The 18,473-nt window shown below is 45.7% G+C and overlaps 1 protein-coding gene across 4 annotated transcripts in view; it reads right to left on the bottom strand.

Moving 5' to 3' along the window:
* The window catches only part of PTPRO (protein tyrosine phosphatase receptor type O), a 1,358,825-nt gene that overhangs the window by 607,296 nt on the left and 733,056 nt on the right, over window positions 1-18,473 (bottom strand). For all 4 annotated transcript variants that reach the window (XM_069628367.1, XM_069628366.1, XM_069628368.1 and 1 more), the window contains exon 8: window positions 6,693-6,813. In XM_069628367.1, coding sequence (XP_069484468.1) covers window positions 6,693-6,813 — 121 coding nt within the window. The remainder of the gene's footprint in view (window positions 1-6,692; window positions 6,814-18,473) is intronic.

Below are 18,473 nucleotides of genomic sequence, written 5' to 3'. Positions count from 1 at the left end.
AGGACGCGTTGGCGTACCAGGATACCAGTGAGTGGCATGTTGGGCCTGAGCTGCGTGCCAGTAAAGTGATAGATCCGGGGCCGTGAGTCCCCCCAGTTTATATGGAAGTGTCATGTCTATCCACTTTTTGCGTACTGCGCCCGCGTGCCAGAGGAACAGTGCGAATAGCGTGTGCAGCCTGGCAAAATAGTTATACCCAGGCCACACGGGGACGTTGCTAAATGTGTAGAGGAGTTTGGGGAGCAGGATCATCTTAATGAGGGAGAGCCGTCCAGCGATGGATAGCGGGAGGGTACGCCACCTGAGGACTTTAGTTTCGACTATGCGTGTTACCGCAGAGTAATTGTCAGCGAGAAGGGTGGATTCGGCTAAGGATATGTGTACGCCCAGATATCTAACACCATTCGGTGACCAACGGAGGGGGTATTCAGAGGTAGGTTGCTGGGTGGATTTAGTGAGCGGGAAGATCTCTGATTTGGAATAATTGATAGTGAAGCCGGAGTGAGTGCCTATGCGGGTAATGTCTCTCAGTATTGAGTCGAGGTGTGTTGCAGGGTCTCTGATGTATGACAGAACATCGTCCGCATATAGGGATATAATTTCGGGGCTGTCTTTCAGTCTTATTCCCTTGCGGGCGTGGTGAGCACGGACATAGTCTGCCATTGGTTCAATTGCTAAAGCGAACAGTATTGGAGAGAAGGGGCATCCCTGTCGCGTACCTCTGAACAGTGTGAAAAGATCAGATGTTAGTATTGGTCCTAACCCGTGCCACAGGAGAAGTGTATAGCAATTTTATGAACCTAATCATGTTTGGGCCAATGCCCATAGTCTCAAGAACCAGCCAAGTGTATCTCCAGGAGACCATATCAAAGGCCTTTTGGGCGTCCAGTGTGACCGCCACCGCTTGTGCATCTTGATCAATGCGGGACATTACGTTAAACAGTCTTCTGATGTTGTGGGAGGTGGACCTACCAGGTACAAAGCCAGCCTGGTCCTCATGGACCAAATATGTCATAATGGGCAGAAATCGGTTCGCTATAATTTTTGCAAAGATCTTTGTGTCAAGGTTCATTAGGGAAAGGGGTCTATAAAACCCACATTCATCGTCCGGTTTGTCAGGCTTGAGCAGCACCGTAATGACTGCCTCGCGCATAGAGAGGGGAAGAATAGAGACTCGGAGCGATTCATCCCAGACCTCGAGTAGCTTGGGGGCGAGTATGGCGACGTGTTCTTGATAGAAATCGGCGGTCAGGCCGTCGGGCCCCGGGGCTTTGCCGTTGGGTAGGTCAGAGATGGCTGTCACTATCTCGTCAAGTGTGATTGGGGAGTCCAGTCCGTCTCGGGTGGCGGAGGAGATCTCTGTGGTGGGGATCATGTCGAGGAGTTCCCGCATATGTTGTTCAGTATGCTCAGTAGGCTGAGAGTAGAGAGATCTGTAGAACTCGGTGAATGTGTTTAGGATTTGTTGGTCAGCCCACTGAACATTGCCCTGTTCATCTTTAAGAGAGGTGATTTGCGTTCGGCCAGATTCCCATTTGATTAGTGTCGCTAACGTTCTTCCGGGCCTCTCTCCCTCACCATATTTCCTGGCCGCTTGAGGGCGGCCAAGGAATTGTATCTCGCTGACGGCGAGTTTGTTGAATGTTTGGAGTTCATCGGAGATCTGGGCAAGAGTGGCAGGGTCGGCACCAGAGGCGCCTTGCGATTCCAATTGTTTCAGTTTGCCTTCTGACCGGCTCAGTGCCGTTCTGATTGATTTCAGCACCCCAGCTTCCCGGGAGATGGACATTCCCCTGATGTACACCTTAAAGGCGTCCCATCTCACAGCAGCAGAGGTGTCCCGGAGAGTATTTTGTTCGAAAAAGACAGAATATCATCAAGTATTTCAGCCTTAAATACCACATCCCGCAGGGCGTCGGATTTGAAACGCCAGGTGCTGAACGTCGGAACGGGTATTCCCAGTCTGGCTGTGAGTGTGATCGGAGCATGATCAGAAAGCGTGCGGGGTAGGATCTGGGATCCCAACACCCCTCCCATGACGCCTTTTGAGACAAGAAACAGGTCTATCCTAGAAGAGCTCTCGTGCACTGATGAATAGTAAGTGTAATCTCTAAGATGAGGGTGCAGCGTCCTCCAGGCATCGCAAATGTCGAGGGTCTTAATGTGAGAGTGCAGTCTGCGTGCAGCGCTGGACAAAGGACGGGGGTTAGTTCCAGTTCTATCTAGGGCCGTGTCAAGGATAAGATTTAAATCTCCCGCCCAAATGATCAGTGTTCCCACATATCCCAGCAATATAGTGGTGATTTTGTCAAAAAAATCAGGAGAATCCACATTGGGGCAATAGGTATTGACAAGTAGATATTCTTTGTTGGCCAAAGTGCAGTGTAGTATTACATAGCGTCCATCGGGGTCAGTGTAATTTTTATGCAGTGTAAACTTGATGGATTTATGGATCATGGTCAGAACCCCCCTGGATTGGGTGGAGTAGGAGGTAAAAAATCTAGTAGGTCCCCATGCCGGGGCCATTGTTCTGGGAATGTGGCCATTGGAGTGTGTCTCCTGCAGGAGCAGTATCTTGCAGTTATGTCTGTTGGCATAGGCCATGATTTTACGCGCCTTAGTATGATTGCTTACCCCACGGACATTCCATGACATTATGACGGTTGCCATAACTGTGCCAGGTATCTCAATGTGTAACACGTGTTCTCAATGAACGTCTCGGATCCAACAAAACTCGCGATCGCGGCCCATTAGTGCTCGCCCCATGCAACCTCGTATGCCTTTTGTAGATAACACCCGGTTTCCCCCCCCCACCCTCACCACCAACCCATGATCATCAGTGTACATCCCACCCATCCCCAACAGTGCACAGTAGGACCGACCCAAACATGATCCAACCTGTGCAAGGGCCCAACAGGGGCGAACTAAAAACAAAGATATAAGAAGCATTGCAATCGCAGTGGGGTGCGCTATTGCCGTGTGCTATCACGCTTGGGACACTAAGGCATCCGTGGGAAATTAAACAGTGTTTGCGGTTTAGTGATGCATGTCACAGCCACTACCTGTGGCCGTGTCGGCCTGGGTGTGAAATAGGGAGACATTGCATTTGACGAAAACAGGAAATCAGCATGATCACGATGAGTAGTCCAACAACATGCAAGATAGGCAGTGCGTATCTGAGAGCTTGGGAACCGGAGGGCATGAAAAGTAGGAATATAACAGCAGGGTAGTTATAGAGGCGGTCCATGGATGATGGAGCCTTCAGACCGCTCGAGTAGGCGGCGATCAAGGAGAGCAAGTTCCGGATTAAGTTCAGTCATTTTCCATACCATCTTCGGCAGGCGGATGAGGGGGAATGTGTGCCTCTATGAATTTCACCGCTTCTGAGGGCACCGTAAAGAAGTAAAGTTTGTTGTTAAATGTGAACTTTAGACGGGCCGGGAATAGGATGGCGTATGGAATGCTTCTCTCCCTGAGCAGGTTCTTGACCCCAAGAAATTGGCGATGCTCCTGTTGTACTGCGATTGAGAAGTCAGGGAAGATTCGGATCACCTGCGAGTCCAATCTGAGTTCACCCTTATCCCGCGCGAGGCGGAGGATTTGATCCCGGTCTCTAAAACTCAGAATTTTTGCAATGATGGGCCTCGGGAAGTCTCCTGGTTTGGGATGTGGGGCTAGCGCCCTATGGGCCCTTTCGATGGTGAAGAAGGGGGATAATTCCGGATTGCCCAGCAGGTCTTTCAGGAGGTTCTCGACCGCGGATTCGAGTCGACCCTTCAGCGCATTTTCCGGGACTCCTATAATGCGTATGTTATTCCTCCGTGATCTAGATTCGAGGTCATCGCATTTGGCTCGCACAAGTTTCATGTCCGTGACAAGGGTGGATACTGTGCTTTGCAGTGTGGTTATATTGTCCTCGTTGGAGCTGATCCTGTTTTCGGTTTCGGTGATTCTCGACCCCTGTTGGTCCAGTTTGGTTCTTAGAGATGCCACATTTGCATTAATGTCATCTAGCTTCTCATGAAAAGCTGCGAAGTTTCTGGCCATGGATTCCATAACGACCGTCAGGTCCGTGGGGGGGGCCTCTGCAGTGAGCGGTACTTCGATCTGGTCGCATGATGTATGGGCCGAATCGGGTCTCGGGGTGGCCTTAGCAAACTTGTCCATGGCCCCTGATTTACCAGTGTTCCTGGACCTGTTGGACATCGTGGCGAGCAGCGCGGCGTGTTCCAGGGGGTCAGTCTCGTGTGGGTAACTTGTACCCTGAAGCGAGGCAATGCACTGACAGGGCGGAGAGGGCCACTCGCTTGTTGGTGGGGTAGCGGCGGGCCACGTCACCGGCAGACAAGGATAGCAAATGTTCCTGGGCCCTAGAACCGAGTGCCGGAGGTAGTGGGCAAGAAGTTCGTCCTAACTGAACACTGCGCGGTTCTTAGGGCGGCAGACAGATTGTCCCAGGGAGTTTGTAGAAAGATGCCGCACACATAGGGCCCACCACCTCCTCACCTCAGTCTCAGTTCGCCACCGTTAGCCGGATCAGGCCAAGGGCGTCTTCAGCGGAGTCTTCAGCGGCGTGTCGCCGGATCAGCCCACGTGTATCTGCGTAGGCAGCGCAGGTGGCCCTCGAGCCCCGGCCCCAGTCACAAGGCAGGCGGGCGCGGTGGTCCAGATGGAAAGCCAGACAGGGAGGCGCCCCGCCGGGCCGCCAGCGGCGACGGGCGGGTGTCCGCGGCGCCATCCGCGGCGTCAACCGGCAGCGCGCGGGCCCAGCTCAGCTCAACGCGAACACGGGGTCAGAGGGTCCGATTCGGGGCCAGATTTTACAGGCGGGTGGCCCCAAGTGTCAGCTATGTGGGAGCCAAATCTGGAGACGGGGTAGAGTAGCAAACCGCAGATGGAAGCAGATGCAAAGCGGCAGCACACGGAGCTGAAAGGCTAGGCAGCCATTTTGTCGGCTGCTCAACAGCGCCCCCGAGTTTCAGTGACTTTTATAACTAAAATTTCATGTTGTTCCAGGACTGTATTTATGTTATCAATAATTCCACTTTCAACATATATGAAAGAAATATAGCATTTCTTTAACAAACATATACTGATGTATCAGATATAGCAGCACATGTTGGGGATGCAAGTCATGGGTGAATTGCTTAGGGCATGAATGTCAACAATGACCCCAGACCCACAAAACCACTCACAATAATCATTGGACCTAGCCTGCAGACGGGTGCAGGTCCCATGATATGTTAATGTACCTTTGGGCTACGGTGCATGGCCTCTGGCTACAAACCCTGGGGCATGGGCTTCAGAGATGTGCCAGACACATGGAGCAACATATAGTAGAGATTGGACTTGGCCTGCAGCACAGCCTAGCTGCCATTATAGCCCAATTGTGGAACCATGGCCTCTGTTAATGACTTGCGACGATTGCCACTGATCACACTCCGTGGGACATGGGCTTCAGCCATGTTGCAGGCCCTGCTAGCCATGTCTGAGTAGACACTGGGCATTGGTGGAGATTAGGCCCGGTACCCACTTTAGCCCCATGGGCAGGACAATCTGGCCACATTTATATCAGTAATTTTGTGTACCTACTTTTTGGCAGTTTTGAAAAAATTAAACACAGGACGAATTAACAACACATTTGCAAAAGCACACTTTTGGGACCTGACCTTGGACAATGAAAACCACACAATTTCTGTCATTTTCTGGACATATCCTGGACATATTCCACCCCATCTTCACCACCCTCCACTCCCCAGAGGTTGTTCCATTTGTAAGACAATTGTAATGTTGTGTTTTTGAAGATTTCTTCACTGCCTAGACTGAGTATGGGCGTAGTTTATGAATCCAACATGGTGTCTGTGTCAGACGTTTTGACGCACCTCACATTTCTCAATTGACCAATCAGCTTTCTGCATATGTCGTCTGCGGATGCCAGGTGGTTCTCTGATTGGTGCATTTTTTTCAACCCACCGTTTGGGCATTTTTTAAAAATCGACTGGAAGGATTAACACCAAAATTTGCAAACACATAGTTTTGGGACGAGGCCGTCGCCTCACGCGCAAGTTTGGTTCTAACTCGTCTAGACGTTTGGCCTGTAGCCATGAGCTAAGATGTTTTGCCAGTCAAGTCTATCCAGATTTGGAAAAGTTTAGCACCCCATTTTCGACTTTGCAACACCCTTGACAAACGTGCACACAACTTTGCAAAACAGTTCAGTGTTGTTTGGATTTGTCGAAATGCACCAACGTTTTAAGGTGCCCAAAAACTGCCATTCCTGTTGGAAAGCCAAATTAACCATAACTCCAGGGTCCCTATCACCAACCCTGTAATGTTATACACATTTTTAAGCCAAAAAGGGTCCTTAAAGAGTTAAAGATGGCTAAAAACTGCAGCCCTACAGAAAACAACAAATTTACAAATGCGGATGTGCACACACTTTAGGACTAGGATTGAGGGCTGATGAGCATTAAGTGGTATGATAGTTAGGGACTCGGGGTAGAAGAGTCCCAAGACCTGTCGTTGCTTCCTTGATGTGCCATTTTGGGGAAAAGAAAAAGTAAATCACGAAAGTACAACAAATATGCAGACATACAAAATAGGAAGTTTATGTCACTAGGCCAAATAAACAACCATACATACATTTTACAAACATAATTTCAACAAAACCGGTAATTTAATTGACAGCTCACCAATTGCAAATTTTAAGGGGTCAGATGGAGGACCAATTAAAGGCCCTTTCCGAAGGTAAATCGTAACTTGATACTGTGCACCAGGGACCAAATTATGAATAATGTTGTTGGTTGTGTTCACCTACATAATATAAAGAAAAAGAGGGAAATGATTATATTTGAGAACTTATCACAAAAGCAGCATATTATTTTTGGAATATTTGTACAGCGGGCATATGACCGTTTTATAAGATTTTCGTCTTTTTCGAATTTGTACTTAATAGTCAGAACAATCATATTAATAATTGTATTCATATATTTTACAGTCTTCATATTAAACCTAAAAATCCTGAGTAATAAAAGTTGATAGAATTGTGGGTGGCAAACGGGTGACATGGACCACTACAGTGGTAAATTTTATCAGTATAAAAGTCCTTAAACATAACATTGTATTATATCAATGTAAACTGTAATTTAGAGAACAGTTAGTAAAAATAAATGATGACAAATGTTGTGATGACAAAATGGATTCACCTATGTTCGGTGAATTTGCCAAACCCCAGTCACTGCACCCATGGACCACTGACTGCCCTGCTCAGAGAACACTTGGCAGCTAAAAACGTTGTCCTCTTTTTATGTCCAGCGTCAACTGTGCCGAGGAAGGAAGTGGAGCATGGTGTGGCAAGAAACTGCTACGGTGAGCATGTGGTTATGGGGGTTGGATTTGTGGTGTTAGGGGGTATAGGGTGAACTGGATCTTGTGGCGGTGGTGTGGGGCAGATCCCCCAAGCCCATTGAGCACACAGGTTGGTGGGGAAGAAGATGGTGAACAGAGAGGGTGGCTGCAATGGGTTGGGAATCGGCAAAAATTGAGTTGTGGATGGGACCACGGGATACGGGTTTGGTGGGCAAGAGTCAATGGATGGGGAATTCAGGAAGGCATGCGTCTTAGGAAGCATCTGGCAAAATACCACCCAACCCTTGGTTTGAAAGCCAGAATCTTACTGATAGGAAACAGCTTGCTGCAGATGAGTCTTTCCTTTGTGATTGTTGCGAAATGAAATATCCAGCCATGTGGGAGTGGTTAGACCACCTCAGGGGTGGGAGTTTCTAGACCTCTTGAGGGTGCAAAACGCGCTTCAGTTCCCTTGACCATAACTAGTTCTCTTCCAAGAAGGAATTAATGCACCCGACAAGGGGTTCATGAGTGTTGTGGCCCTGAAACTACGTGGTTGTCACAGATACCTTACATACTATTAACCAACGAGAAGTTCCACCCAAGCTGTTTGTGAGGCTGGTATGCTCTGCAAAGCAGGGAATCAGGGAGAATTTGGAGGTGTGAGGGGCACGCTAGGAGAGAGAGGGGGATAGGGTCCTATACATGCAAGGGGGCACTTGGGGGGACCTAACCTTGAGACAAATGAGCCAGTGAAAACAAGCCAAAGTTGTAAAAATAAGCTACAGCAGTGAATATGACCAAAGGCATAGCAAAATGAAATAGTACGTTATTTATGGCAGAATAGTTTCTTATCCTGTCTGTGTTCAAATATCATATAATTGTGTTTACATTTTTGATCAATCTACGCGATATGAATGGGAGTTAACGATGCGTGAATAATTTGCCTGACTCTGAAAATATGCATTTTGTCAAGTTATTTTTCTGTTTAACAATTTCAACAGTTAATGAACCACAGACGTCGGGGTGTAAAAAATCAGTTTCACTAATAAAGATGCAAGGTTACATAAGCGCATAGACTTTCCTGTACATTAAAATGTTTGAATAGCTAACAGATTGTAGTTGTTATTCCATTTTTCTATTTGCTAAAAACATTACAATAGAGTGCTCTAGTTCAAAAACATTAGGGCTAAAGAATTTACATGACAAGAACCTCGAAGTCAGTAGTTTGGTGCTGTGGCAGGTGGATGCTTCTATTTTAATAATTTTACAATCAATTGCTCGGCCAAAAAGTTCCTGTTGTAGAGTAAAATAGCCTGTGCAACCCTTATATATCAGCTCTACGAGGTTGTGTATGAAAGAGGTGTGCAATATAATTCCCACATAACATTACGTAACAACTACTATTTGGACAGTCAGTGCTTTACTAGAACCTGGGCAAGTCCTACAGATGGCCGATGGAAGTACTATTTTGAACAAGTCCATAACAATTACAGTGTTTGATGGAGGGACACTGCGCTATCCTAATCTGATCTATAAGTGGTCAGTACTTATATTAGGAAACGTTAAAAAAAAGTGTTTAAAATCCCAAATGGGAGATTTGGCGAATTTCGGCTGTTCGAAAATTCAGAACGCCCGAAAAGTTTGACTAAATCCCCCATTCGGGGGCAAGGGCTGCAGAGGTGTCCCTGGCACCCTTGATAACGATACTGTGACTGGGGTTGGCGGGTGTGTCCCCCGCAGCCGGTCTTGTAAAAAGTAAACAAATAAATAAAATAATAAAGTGAAGGACCCTGCAGCGCCGGTTCCCGATCACACAACGAAGTGTGCCGCTGCAAGGTAAGTAGCGGCGTGGGGGCAAGGGAAAGGCTGAAATATTAAATATTGCGTTTGAGGTGATTTAGGGATTAATATAAACATTAACTGGACAAAGCTTGGATGTGCGAAACATTAGCACGTGCTCTAATATGTTAATCATTGGTCATTTGTGTTATTACTCAGCTGTATGAGTGTATTACTTTTGTTCAAATTCTAATGTCAATGTATGTTAACATACAAGTATCCGGCCATTTAAGTATATGTACTCAGATGTTGGGATATATATTGTTTTGATTCAAAAACATAAATATAATTTTGAACTACAGCGCTCCTACTACTATTTTAAAAACATGGCGATTTTTCAGGTGCTGAGTTTTACCTTGTGATGTGTAGTGTGTCCTTAGACTAAAAATAGCCCATTAGTGATGCGTTCTTAATATCATGTCTTGGTAATAAGAACTTAAACAATTGAAGTGGTTTCATTTTTAGAAACCATCAAGGCGTGTGCAAAATTACATCTGAGAGAACACTGTGTAGCCTCTGTGTTTGGTACTCAATCCCTTTATAACAAAGACCTGTAAAGGTTAATCGCAAATGAGTAAAAGTATTTGCAACCAAACGTAAACATGCACGTTACAGACAATTGCATGTGGTTCCAAGGTATTTGGGTCAGGTGCTAATTGCCAATAATGAGCACCTTTTTAACCAGTTGGGAAGCAAGGCCACCCTAAGGGCCCTTTGTGGCCCCCCCTCTAACCAATGAAATGAATCCAGAATATCTGCTCATGCAATAAGAAAGGGTAGTCTTTTGAAATCCCCTTGCCCTCTTCGTCCTTCCTGAAATCGGTGCAAGACATGAGAGGGATTGCAAGTGCGACACCAGCAGTACACTAGGGTAATGTTGCACATTTCAACACGAGGAAGATACATGTGCTGTAGTAGGGCACACATCAGTAGCTATATGAAGAAGGAACACTTAGCCCAGAACTCGGATTAGCTGCCTCATCGAATATGAAATGCTCCAGCGTGGATACCGGAGACCGATTGGAAGCAACGGCAAAGGTACTCATACCATAGCACATATTGGGACTGAAACTAGAAGAGGGGCATGGATTTTAAGTGGTATTGCTGTAAGTGAGCAAAGAAACAAATGAATGTGTGCAAGAGTACATTGAAAACTAAATAATTCCTATGGAGTGACAATTTGAAAATATTTAGGAACTGGCAATTGGGACAAGATAAATGAGTTCCCCAGGGGTAACTGCGTTGTCCATGATCACAGCCTTTAGTTAAGAGAGAAAGTGGCGACGTGGGGACTTGTGTCCAGAATGCACTTTCTGCATTTCACCTAACTTGTTTTCCATGTTTTTCTCATACAACAAGGTGCACTTATTTTATTTTATTTATTTGCATTTTTAAAGCGTTCACACAGCCCGAGGGCATCGAGGCGCTGTTACAGGAATTCTTTGTTTTTAGTTGCGTAGTTGTTTGTCTTAGTTGTGTATTTATAACACGCTTAAATACCCAGAGGTTTCTAAGCGCGGACCTGGGGACCGAACCTGTGTTGCTTTGTGTCGTCTTGCTTCCAAGGCGAGCACGTTGCCGCTGAGGTATCCTCCCGGGAGGGACAAGGACTGTTTTGTGAATGTTTGACTTTCATGAACTGAACAAATACCATGTTTTGTAGACCGCACTTAGATAGTACATATCACATAAGAATCAAACATTTAAACAAAACCTTTAAAGAAGCATGTTATGCTGAATCTGAATGATTTTAGCTTAATTTTCTCCATCATCAGTGGAAGTATGCAAGCCAAGTACCAGACGACTAACTGGTGCAAGCCTAAACAATAACATCCCATTGTTTCCATTGCATTGCATTTTGAAACTCCAAATACACTGGGATTTGTATTCATGATGTGCATTTGAAACTGTAAAAATCAGCAACCCTTGTTTTTTGTGAAAAATAAGCAGACCTGTAAATAAGCTAGCCACAGGCCTGCGACATTGAGTCGGCACGGACCCCTTCGACTCAAGTAGCCTACATAAAAGGAAAGAGCAGACAATGGCCTAAGCAATTTTACCAGAATGCGAGAGGGCAAACACTTTCACAGGAGACAGCCTAGTTCTATACAGTGACACGAGATGTACTGGATCACTGTACCATTTGGTGGTGAGCCTCAACTTAATAATGTGATCTGGCATATGAACAAAGATCTCGGCAACAAGCGATTAATACATTGAGCTGTCTTCTGAACCGTAGTGTGCCCCACATTTATCAAAATCCATTTCCACTTTGGTTACTGCATTTGATCAATTTATTTCCCCCCCAAAAGATTAAAAAGTCTGTAGTCTCTCAAACTGTGCCCACTAACACAGGAAGTGTTACATATTTAATTGATTTTAATGGAATGTACTTGTCAATAGCAGCCAGGGAACAGGTTCATAACCTTATCAGTGTACTATAATAGTGGTACGTTTTCTTTTTAAAGGAATGGGCAAAGACTTCTTTGCATGAGGCATGCTTGTTGCACCCCCAAACCCCTAAAGGGGGATTGGAAATATGTCACTTTTTCTCCTCCCATAAAGATTTAGTGAGTGAGTAGTCAGAGTTAAGTCTTCTCACCGCTATTATTGTGGTTTCCATGTCATTGCTGTCCTCTAGATGCATTTTAGATTCAGTTAATAATGTTTCATAATGTTGTATCATTTTGAATGTATTGAATGATGTACTTATTCTTATTAAATTGTAACGGTGTCATTTAAACAAAAAGAATGGATATAATAATATAATTATTATTTTCCTCTGGGCTGCTAGTTTTATTTGTGGAACGAGAATGGATTGGTATTCATCCATTTCTTCTATCTTCCCTTTTAATTTAAATGAATTGTTTTTTTTTATAAGGCGCCTAATACCGTACCCGAGTTTGGTTTCTACGCGCGGCTCCAGCATTCTCTGAGTGGTCTTGCTTCGAAGACCAGCGCGTTGCTCTCGTGCTATCGTCCGTTTTAGTGGCAGAGGGAACCCAGGCCAGAGGTACCCCGGAGAGGACCTAGGCACTACGAACCGTCAGATACTCACTGAGTAGTTTGTAGAGGGTGAAGTCTAGTGGCTTAGTGTCATCTGTAGGTTCAGGGGACCATGACTCTGATCATGGCTTCTCCATGTAGCCACATGCTGCTTTGCAAGCACTAATGCATTTGCACTCCTAAGGAAGCACAGCTCGCCTGTGTGGCAGCCACAGGCGGTGCACACAGCGGATCCATGCGCAGGTGCTCGCCCTGCGAGAGTGCACAGTGAGCTGCATTTGCGTGACCTGCCTTTATGCAGAAGTGACTCTTAATAGGTCTGAAGAAGGGACACATACTTGCCTCCAAATTGCAATTTTTTTTAATTGGGTTTATACGGGTACACAATACAGATAACCTTTTGCAAATATTTTGAAAAAGCTTAAAACAAACAGTCTCCGTTACATTTCTGTATTTTCGAGTTGACCATTTCATATTTGACTTCGCTTCCTTTATGTCCGCAAATAGTATTAAAAGTACTTTTACCAATGCCACAGTCAATGGTGTATGGTTTCCTCCCAACAGTTCCATCCACCACTCTTCCATCGTGCGAGATCGGTGCTTCATGGTAAATTCAGTGAATACAATCTAGTTCTACTCATTTCTGGGCGGAGTAATACGAGGTGTGTCAGGGTTTCATACGAACCCTCTTTCTTGCACAGTCTACAGGTCGTTACACCTGTGTTGCCCTTTCCTCGGCTGCGTGTCTCGCTCGTTGGTAGTGAGTTCAGCGGGAATCTCGTGAACTGGTCCCTGAAGTATTGCTTATATAAAGTGCATCCGGCCGGATGACAGAATATGGACAGGCAATGCAGATGACGGACACCTTCAAATGCAGGAACAGCAAGGATATCGATTCACAAAGCAGCACATCCCGTGTTCCTTTCCTACCTTTACACATGTCGCTTATTTATTCTAACCTAGCATAAACCTGGTAAATCTGCATGGACAATTTTAATTGTTAAAATACTTTTTATTTTTTTACAATAACACATTTTTTCTTCCCCCATTTCTTGACACCACTATGGAATCTGGCATTCGCAAAGACAAGAATCGACTTTTTGTGCAAGCATAGTATAGCAAATGTACCAGCCAGTTCCATAACAGTGCTAACTGGTCGTACAATGGTGACAGCTGGAACAGGGTGTGATTAGCTAAGCATATGATAGCAATGCTTAACAAATGCCTCTTTAAACTCTCTCCACAAGCTAAAACTGTTAGCTTTAGCAATGCTTGTTTTTAATAGGAATTCAGTGCAAAGGAGCAATATAAATCCAGATGTGGAAGGCACAGTTGGTTAACAGATTGTTATTGCACCAGCTGCAAATAAGTCATTCACTCTCAGCAGACTGCTTAGAACTAACACTGGAAGTTTGATGATGCTGTTTGAAAGACCTAGCTCAAAATGATCTCGGGAAGATGTACTTATGTTGGTGGTTGGGGGTGTTGCTGGGTGGGAATGGCCACCGTGATTAGCATGGCAATGGGTAGTGCATAGGTGGGTAAACAGTCATGCAAAGCCAAACACAAAGGTAATACAATTTTGGAAAAAGACATTGAGGTGAGGGGAATGACTGTGTAACCTAGGCTGCTTTTAATTGTCGGAGAATGTGTAAAATGGCAAGTATCTTCCTGTAAACCCATTCCTCACACTGAAGGTTTTTAAGCATGTACCACAAATCATTGCACTTTTTCAGTTTCATAACGGTTTCTCATGAGCAGCCTTGAACTTTCACAAGAAATGGAAATAAAGACATGTAAATAATCATGATCGGCCTATATATTTCAACATAGAAGGGGACATTTTATACGGTTGCCTAAATCCCATGTACAACTGACCTTTCTAGGAAGTTATAGCACTTAGAAAAGTTAAAAAACTTTACAAAATGTTGACCCATTTCTCAAAAACTACTGAACTATGAAAGGAAACATAGATTTTGAGTATTCATTTTAAAACTGTGTGATGGCAATTTGACCATTCTCAGAAAGCTATGGTAAGAGTGCAGAAGGAGGAGACTGACACAAAAGTGGCATGGTATTTGGTAAAAACTTTTATTCTTCAGGAAAAGAAACCGAAAAGCCTGAAGATCCAAAAGCAGCTCAAGATCCTCCTTTCTTCTCTGTCTTCACTCTCTCGCTCCCTTGCTACCTACCTTACCGTCTGCTGCGCAGACTCGTTGCTTGGATCCCTCAGAGTCTCAATGGGTACCAGGCTCCTCCATGACCAGTCTTCCTTTGCACTGCCTCCTTGCCTAGCGCACACTTAAAGGCTGTAACCCCTACAGCCCCCCTGCCTCCTTCCACTAACCCAGAGCCGCGCTGCCCTGGCTGAACTTACTCAGAACCATCCTGCCTTGTTGGCACTTCCCACTTTCCTTCCCCTTGCACTTGTTGTTGCTTTAGCACAATCTGAATGACACAAGGCCTAGTAGGATCGTTTGTCTTGTCCTTCCTATGTCCTCCCTCCCTTGTCTTGTGGCACCTAGAAACACCTGTGTACAGCCACATTATAAATGCCATATCCTATCTGTCCCCATTTCTATGATGGTTACCCAGCCTCATGTAAAGACTAAACAGGATGTCAGAATGTCAGTTTAACTTAGATCTCCACCGTCCTGTGCCAAAATCCCTAATTCTGTCCCTCAAACTTATAACTAAAGTAAATAAGACTCACCTGTTTGTTGCCCAGGAGCATGACTTCCTTATCCTGGTTAGTGTACTCTTAACACAGCAAAGTTCAAACAATGTTAATCAGGGGGAATGACTCCCTGTCTTGGGCTGTTGATGTACTGCCACGAAGAAAGTGACGTGTGTGTCTCTCTCTGAACTTGGTTCCTCAACCCAGCTTTCTCTTCTTGGACTCAGCCTACTTGGTTCATTATCCTGCCCTGCCAAGAGAAAGATGAATCATATTCTCTTCCTTAGGGTTATTCACTGTGGTTTCTCTTATTCTTATTGGATAGGGGTCCTTGACCCTTCTCTGATGGTCAGTGGAATTCCCCCATGCACTGACACAATAAAGAGGCGCTTTCAGGTAGGTCTGACGCACATGCAAGCCAATCAGGGTGTTCCAACTGTTAGGCCAAGGCAGAGTCTTTAATGCCTGCCTCCCTCCTAACCCCATGTCCACTCTCAGTCTCCCGTACCTCCTTTTACCTTGACAGGGATGTCGGTATGTCGCTGGGGCTTCCAGGGACAAGGGTTCCTCTCTCTGCTGCTTTGGGCTTCTCTCCACATCTACGACAACAGTGCAGCTTCCCTCTGTGTGGCTTGGCTTCTTGGGCCTTCTCTCTGCATCTGCGATGGCAGAAAAGGCTCTCTCTCTGCAGCTAAGCTTTGTTGGGTTTCTCTTCATGTCTCTCACATCAGCGCAGAAATTCGTTATGCAGTTCAGGTTCCTTCTGGTGTTTGGTACCGCTCCTGCGGCGCCCGAGAAGAGAGGCTGCAATGTCCTCAGTGCTTCTCCTTCTCTGGGCCCCCAGGCAGCTTTGAAACTCGCGTGCCTGAACGTTTCCACCACTGCTACCTGTATCAGCTGGAGTTGACAGGTATCTTTGTCCCTCTTTGGTTCTTTTACATTGTAGCCTCATTGTATACCTTCTTCCTCTCTTTTGTTGTTTTGATCTTGATATGGGCACGTGGACACCTTGTACCAGTAGTTGTGTGGCAAGTGATCTTCATATCTCCTACACTATTCCTCATCCTAATACTTTCAGGTTCCCTGTAGTGCTGTACCTGATAACAATGCATAGGTTTACTCTCTAAGAGGTTATATGAGGAAAGAGAGGTTGGAGTGTGATGTTACAAGGTCTGTACCCTAGATGGTCGTGCTCATCCCTAGAGCGGGAGTCCATCCCCATGAGATTCTCCCACATTATATCACCCCCAGGGGAACTATCGCCTGCCTGGCCTCATAGGATGGGTCTCACCCTCGGGGAGAAGTGACAACATATAGTAAATCATCACACTATCTGAATTGAAGGTTTGAGTGGCAGGAGCATGGCAAGATATTATCTAGCGGCTAACATTGGCCATACAATAATATTCCTTTACTAGATGTCCCAAAATACTGTGACAAAATCCCTACCTGGACCCGATGGTGTGTGTTGGGTGATTCAGGGGGCTGGACCCCATCAACTGCTAAGTGATGTGGAGCGCGAGGTGGAATGCGGAGGATGCTCTTGACACCCACAACACCAGGGTCCTGTGGCAGGGGCCTGCCACAGAAATTCTGAACCAGCCACTGCCCCTTTTCATTTATTCACTAGGTGTATCACCAGCTGCTGCAGCCCGAAGAGCTATATAGACCGGTGGACATTGAAGGGTAAGAATGAAGAAGTCAAGAAAAGCAGCTTAGAATTGCGGATAAATTGTGTCCCTGCAGCTGTTGCCACCTGTGAGCAGACCATGGAGCAGTTGTTGGCCCTGATGCCAATCCCTCACTGATCAATGAGTGTGCTCCACCACGTATGTATGTAAACGAAAAGACCAAAATGCTGCACCAGCCTTTAAAAGGCTTGGTTGGGGGGTGCATAGAGTGGAAACGATTAGAAACACCCAAGTCGTCATCACACAACCAATCCCAAGCATATAACCAATACAAACAAAGGATGCAATTTGCAGACATATCCTAGCCCAAAGGTAGGTTTTGAGTGCTGTAAAATCCCAGGGAAAATGGTGGTGAGTGTGGGTTTTTACAGTACTTGAGTGACAAGGTGGAGGGAGCTGAAGATTCACAAAGAAGGAGTTGTAGAGATAGATGAAGGTAGATTAGGAGAAGTTGTGTATAGAGCTGAAGGTGCAAAAGGTTAAGAAGGGAAAGAGAGCTGGAAGCGTGGGAATAGCTAAAAGTGCATGAGATGGAGGACGAGCATAGGAGACGAGAGGAAGTGTGGAAAGAGCTAAGGAAACAGAAGGAGTTGGCGGTACATGGACGGACAAGAGAACATGCTATTGCGGTGTGGAAAGTGTTGGGGGAGCAGTAGGAGGTGGGGGTGCATAAAGAGCTGAATCTGCAGGAGAGGGGAGGATTGGAGTGAAGGGGGTGCATGGGAAACCTAAGGTGGGTTTCTCATCAGCAACGATCAGCAGAAGAGTTTAAGGAAAAAGAGTGTATCGTGGTTGGGAGAAAAGAACATTAAGGACAGATAGAAGAGCTGGAGTAGTGGAGGAAGAGTACAAATGTATAGATAGTTGAGAATTACATGGAGGTACAGTGCCATTGACCATCAGTGAGCCAACGACAATCACAGAGGAGTGAGAGGAGGAACTAACCTGCTGGAATGGAGAAGTAGTTAGCCAACAGATAGATTGAGCATCAGTAGTGAGCCCCACCTACAGGTTTTGAGGCACACGTGACTGTTTGTTCTGTCAGGTGGAAAGTGAGACATTCTTGTGTAATTGAAGCAGGCCTAAGGGACATTGAGGCACAATAGCACCTATCCAAGCACTGCTGAACTTTCCCACTTATTTCAGTTGGGTGACAAAGTGGACCTGCTTGAGACAAAGCTTGATACTTCAATATGAGTGTTGGTTTCACCTGAAAGGTTCTAACCAGCCTAAGGCCATGGGCAGAGTCCTGCTAAGAAATCAGGATGTTTTCCAATCACACCAAACAATAAATGCATAATTGTGAGTAATTGCCATCTGACAAGGGTGCAAAGCCCTGACTTTTTTGTGTTATTAACAAATAGAATGATGAGGGTAATTTCATCCAAAAAAAAGGGTAATCTGCCAATCGGATTCCCCTTTCCCATTGACTCCATGAAAAGCATATTTCACTCGTTCCCTAATTCATCAGTGGTCTGATCCACAGCACCCGCTCTACTCATGTCCCAGAGAAGATTCAAAGGTCACGAGATGCCCACTGGACAGCCACAGAGACAGCCAAGTCCCTGCGGCACAGATGCAGCATTTAAGATATGCCACCCCTGTACGCAAAACAACAATGATCATAGGTTTCCCATGATGGGGGCAGGGTAAACTCTTAATAAAAGCTATGCCTAATTGTTGGCATAGTACATGGTGCTACTTATGATCACAACCACCATGTTCCAATTGATATCGCACATCTGTGAGCACCTGGGAGCAAGTTACACTATGGAAGGTGATGTGTATTCTGGTGAACCGGGTGTAGCCCGTTAAATGGCACGCTGACAACCTGGAGGGCCGGGGTCTCCTCTTTAATCTCTTTGGAAGGGCAGGTAATACCCTCCGGCTGAGGTAGCCACACAGTCAAC

Source organism: Ambystoma mexicanum, chromosome 12, assembly GCF_040938575.1.
Source record: "Ambystoma mexicanum isolate Mex_15411 chromosome 12, UKY_AmexF1_1, whole genome shotgun sequence".
In the NCBI taxonomy this organism is placed as follows: domain Eukaryota; kingdom Metazoa; phylum Chordata; class Amphibia; order Caudata; family Ambystomatidae; genus Ambystoma; species Ambystoma mexicanum.
Note: the sequence above shows the minus strand (reverse complement) of the source record. Positions and strands in the feature narration are given on the sequence as shown.